This window comes from Cyprinodon variegatus, unplaced genomic scaffold (assembly GCF_000732505.1).
Source record: "Cyprinodon variegatus isolate N-32 unplaced genomic scaffold, C_variegatus-1.0 Scaffold1498, whole genome shotgun sequence".
Classification (NCBI taxonomy): Eukaryota; Metazoa; Chordata; class Actinopteri; order Cyprinodontiformes; family Cyprinodontidae; genus Cyprinodon; species Cyprinodon variegatus.
This window is the reverse complement of record NW_015151951.1, coordinates 62,479-67,698: the sequence shown is the minus strand read 5'-3', so window position 1 is coordinate 67,698 and position 5,220 is coordinate 62,479. Positions and strand designations below refer to the sequence as shown.

The 5,220-nt window shown below is 41.1% G+C and overlaps 1 protein-coding gene across 1 annotated transcript in view; it reads left to right on the top strand.

Moving 5' to 3' along the window:
* LOC107103649 (probable E3 ubiquitin-protein ligase DTX2) overlaps positions 1-5,205 on the top strand; it is a 32,469-nt gene extending 27,264 nt beyond the window's left edge. The window contains exons 6-7 of the mRNA XM_015403433.1: positions 2,037-2,126; positions 4,209-5,205. Of these exons, the coding sequence (XP_015258919.1) occupies positions 2,037-2,126; positions 4,209-4,448 (330 nt within the window). The 3' untranslated portion in view covers positions 4,449-5,205. The remainder of the gene's footprint in view (positions 1-2,036; positions 2,127-4,208) is intronic.
* The last annotated feature ends 15 nt before the right edge of the window (positions 5,206-5,220 follow it).

The window sequence follows — 5,220 nt, the reverse complement described above, 5'->3', positions numbered from 1 at the left end:
CAAAAAAGTACTCCAGAGTGTTGTTCAGCATGGGGGTGAGTAGAAAATGAAGGCTAATCATGTTTTGGGTGTACTATTCCTTTAATCCACCCGAACGCTCATCAGGTTTTTGTATTTTAGCTCAAACATCTATTTATTGAATGTTTTCCTATCGTTGAAAACACAAGAGAACCTTAATACACTGACATTTATATTTATAGATAGTTAGAGGTGCCTTTTAATGCATTATATATATTTATACGGCTCAAAAACATTAATGTATAAAAAAATAACAGCCTATTCCGATGCCAAAATCAATAAATCATGCATCCCTAGAAGTACAAGTTCAATTCCATCTAGAAAAATATGGATATGCTGCAATTTAAATATAGCATACTTTTTTTTCTTTTAAACTTTCTGGTAAACTTGGAGATATATTTCATTGCTTGCTGCATTTCCCAATAAATCGGTTTCACCTTTAAATCTGCAGCTCTCCCTGCTTCTCTCTGTTTAAAACCATTTATGAACTTAACTAATATAATGAAGCCAGAAACAACATTTCTAGATCTGTAGAATCTCTGCAGTCTGATTCTGTCTGATCAATAAGAAAACATGTTAATTTAAAAACTGTAACTGGGATCCATGGTCCTCTGAGCAGCCCAGCTTTTATAGTAAAGAAGAACGCAACATTTAAACTGTTTTCTCTAAGTTCTTGCATTATAATACTAACTTGTATAAACTTATAATCTGTTGCCATTTTTAGCTGCAAAGCTCCGTATGTCTCAAGAACTGATTTTCTATTTTCATTTAACCAGCCCGTCTCCTAACTTTTAACTTAAACAAACATGGTAGTATCTCCCGTTTGATGCTGCTGTGCGTTGTCTCAAAGCGGCAGATCCGATGATGTCACACCGAGAGGCGGGACACGGGAGCAGCAGGAGAGGAAAAGAAAACACGGACTCTAAACGTCTGAACGCAGATATCTGCACCCGACCTGTTAGCTTTAGCTAAAGTTTAGCCTGGTTTATCCTCAGAAACCAGGTCGTCTGCATGTGTCGCAGTTAACGCAGATATCCCCCCCTCCCTTCAGCAGACACTCTGCTGCACCTCTCCAAAATTGTAGGTGACCGCAGACAGGAGGCCTCTGATTGGTCAGATCAACATCCGCTCCACTCTATGCGTATTTCCTGTTTGGTTCCTTACCGGCTGGTTTTGTTTGTCTGGCCGCCATTTTGGAAAACGACTGAAGATGGAGCAGCTAGCAGAGCGAGGTGTGAGAGAACGCTGGGAGCCTTTTTCCACCTGGATCCCCGCTCTTTCTTTAGATCCACAAACCAGAGCTGATCTGACAAAATGAAATTATTACATAACAAGAAGCTTCTAGTATAGAAATGTGGGCAGTTCTGCTCCTGATCTTCAGACTCAGACCTTGTTTTCCAGATGAAATGCAAACTTTGGGACGCAGCTTTTCCCTCCGCTGTTCACCTTTCTTTAGCCTCTCCTGGTGATGTCGACAATAATTCAACATTTAGTCGTTCTAATGTTTTTATTTTTATTTTATTTTTTTTATGGTTTCTGCTTTGCTGCTCTTCCTTTAAATAAATCAATTAACATCTTAAACGACTGAGCTGCTCGCCTCTGTAGATGAGTACATTCTAATGAAGCAGATCTACGGTTCTTAGTCGGTGAAGGGACGTTAAATTAAAGAGTCTGATTGACTTAATGTACCAATTTTTTATTTGGCTGATGAGTTCTGCTAGATCTATTTCTAGCAAATCTATTTAACAGCAAATATAAAGATGAAGAAAATAACACAGAAATACTCGGGTAGATCAGACGCTATCAGGGGAGTTTATGCTGCAAAAATAGCAGCGAAATTTTCCAAGGATGCAAGGAAAGTTGACTGGAAACGATGTTCGGTCTGCAGTCGTTTCCTAAAGTAAATAAATATGGATGTTTCTGCTCCACATCCAGCGTTTTCCATTAAAGCTTTTAGAATCTTTGCTCATATTTGGATCCAGCTGCTGTGATTTTCTTCCCTTGTTTTCCTCCTTTAGGGTCCGGAGCATCCAAACCCCGGGCAGCCCTTCACCTGCAGAGGATTCCCTCGCTTCTGCTTCCTTCCTGATAACGACAAGGGCAGAAAGGTAAAGCAACCTAAAACTTGTCTGCTTCCTGCGGGGGTTCAGTCCTTAGTGGGCCGAACGCGTTACAGGCTGTAGTTCAAACGGTGCGTTCATGGTCACCTGCAGGTTTCAATCTGAGCTTCCAGATCTATAGGGATCATTCTCTGAGCATCATTCACGCTCACTAACACTACAACCGCCAAGCAGTGTTGTTTCTGGCAGCCATCTTGGATTTAATCTTAAGTCTTCAGAGCGAAAACTATAATTAGTCACATTTTAGTTATTACGATATGTGAGAGTTTTAATCAGTTTCATGTTGCAAAAAAAAGGTGAACCTTTAAAATTTGGAATAACAACCAGATTGTTTCCCAGCCTGCAGCTCTATCCTAGATGCTACAATATCTGGGTATAGAAAGCTGCCGTGCAGATCATCATTGCTGTTGGCAGAAAACTTTGATTTATAGAATTCAAATATACTTTTTTTATGAATTAATCCAATATTTTATTAAAAAGTGTCTCACAAAAGTTGTGAAAATAGCAGATCTAGTTCAACACATCCTATTGGTTAATATAGCAGACAGACGAGCTGACAGAATGTCCAGTAAAAGGGTTTTAGACATCCAAAGCAAACATTCCTGATCTACTATGAATTCTGCATTAAACACAGATCTATAAAATCTGCATTAGTCCAAAAAAAGCAAAAAACAAAAACATTTTTCTTTCTACTTTGGTCATTTTGGCTTTATTTCATCAATCCCCCCCGGTTCCTGCTGCTCAGCGGTCAAAGCAGATCTAAATTAACAGGGTTTTGATATAAAATTATGATATTGGCCTTGTATTGCCATGGCAACCCAGACCTAAACTGATTGAATATGCTGCTAAAATGTTGAAATATTTAAAGGAAAAAGATAAAATGTTTTATTGACAATACAAGGAAACATTTAAATCCTTTTCAAATAGAAACTAGAAGAATGAGAGAGAAATATTCATCCAAAAATAAACAGAATGCAATGAAATATTTTATTTTTATATACAGGGTTCCTGCAGGTCCTTGAAAAGTCTTAAAAGGCATTGAATTCTTCAATATAAAATCGAGGCCTTAATTGGTATTAAAATGTCTTAAATTAGTCTGTCATAGGTCTTAAAATTGTTACATCATAAATAGGATTTTATTTTTGTAAGTCGTATCAAACATTAAAATAATTGACAATATTTTTGGAACCGTAACCGTTATTGTTTCAGTCCTAATAGAACCGATATAGACGATGTGGCGTACGGACCTTGGGATGATGCGCCACTCAACTTTCTATCCGGACAACATGGAGGAGTTTAAAGCTATCAGAATAAAGCTAAAATAAGCTAAAACCTCTGCCAGGGAATGTAGGTGAAGCACCATGTGGATCAAGCAGTGGAGAAGCATGAAACTCAGAGCGTCAAAATGCAGTTATGGAGAAGCAGCGGGTATTTCTGCGTCAGGTAAATCCTGTTAAATCATGCGGCAACCATCAACCAATCATGTAGCGTAACGTCACTGGCATGAAGCCGGACCCGAGCAGATCTAGTAACACAGGTCGGCTCGGATGTGTCGGATCAGATGATTAGAAAATATTCTCTAAAAGCTCCAACGTGAAGGTGTCCAGTGGCGATATTTTACGACCTCCTGGTTGTAGCAGCTATAAACGCGTTGGTTTTGTTTAGGAGCCGTTTGAACGTCACCGATCTGCATTTTATAAGGACTAAAACTAGAAAGAAATTTCAAGTTAAAAGACAAATTTGATTTGAAAATGGTTAAAAGAGGAAAGACCTGAGTTTCTTTGCTAAGTGACTCTGATATAGAATAGAAGTAACAATTAACTGACTTTCATTTTTGCTTCTGACATCAAAGGCTCCATTTCTTTCACCGTCATTCATGAGGAAACGTTTGTGAAGCTTTAATTAAATCTAAATGATTTCAAAGCAACAGGTTTTTAAAATAACCAAAGCTTTCTCCCTCCGTTCTAACTGAGGATGTAAAGGTCTGTAGGTTTTTATAACGACATCATTAAACATCCTGATCAGTTGTGGGTCATCCTGACTCTGCTGCGCCTCTCTGCTCGCCATCAGGTCCTGGAGCTGCTGAAGGTGGCGTGGATGCGGCGGCTCATCTTCACCGTGGGGACGTCCAGCACCACCGGGGAGCACGACACGGTGGTTTGGAACGGCATCCACCACAAAACCGAGATGATGTCCAACCTGTCGGGCCACGGCTACCCGGACCCCAACTACCTGGACAACGTCCTGTCTGAGCTGGCCTCGCAGGGCGTGACCGAGGACTGCCTGAAACCGCCCGCCGGCAGCGGTTAGCTCCCAGCGTCGCCCACTTCCATCCCACCGCTAACCTCCGGCTCAGCCTTTAGAGCCCAGTGGGTTCCTGTGGGTCCAAACGGGACGAAAGACAAAAAAGATACAGACAAAAAAAAAAGAAAAATATCTCTGTGAAAAAGCTGCCTGGTTCATACGCTGCTGCATTCCTGCGAGACACAAACCCCAACAGGGGGGGGTGAGTCTGATCGGTAGAACCTCCCACTGGAAAACTAGTGATTTTCTTAGATTTTTCCTGGTATCATTGTTTCAGCTGCAGTAGGAAGCGGAGCTCACTTTGGGAATAAAAAATCTCATCAAGCACTTTAGTTCTGACATGAAGATTTCAGCTGACCGGTTACCGACCGGGAACACGAGCCGTCTGACAACAACACTAACCGTCAAGTAGCAACGTCAGTACAACCAACAGATCTGATGAGAAGAGGCAATACTTCACCCTGTAAATAAAGATATGAATGCATCAAAAATAGCAGAGAAAAAGAAATGCCATAAAGTCGTGACTTTTCTTCATTATTTAGCCATCCTCTGTGTAAATCTTCAAAATGGAGGATCGTCTGCAGCTGTTTCCTCTTCTAATGTCACAGTTGCTGTTGGAGGGAATGATGGTCCCGAGAAATCAGTCGTTATCGCCCCGTTTACACGAAACCTCTGAAACCGCGCCGAGTTCGGACCAAGCCTGGATGCGTTAACCGTTCCGAGTTCGGGCCGAGCCTGGATCAGTTAACCGTGCCGAGTTCGGGCCGAGCCTGGATCA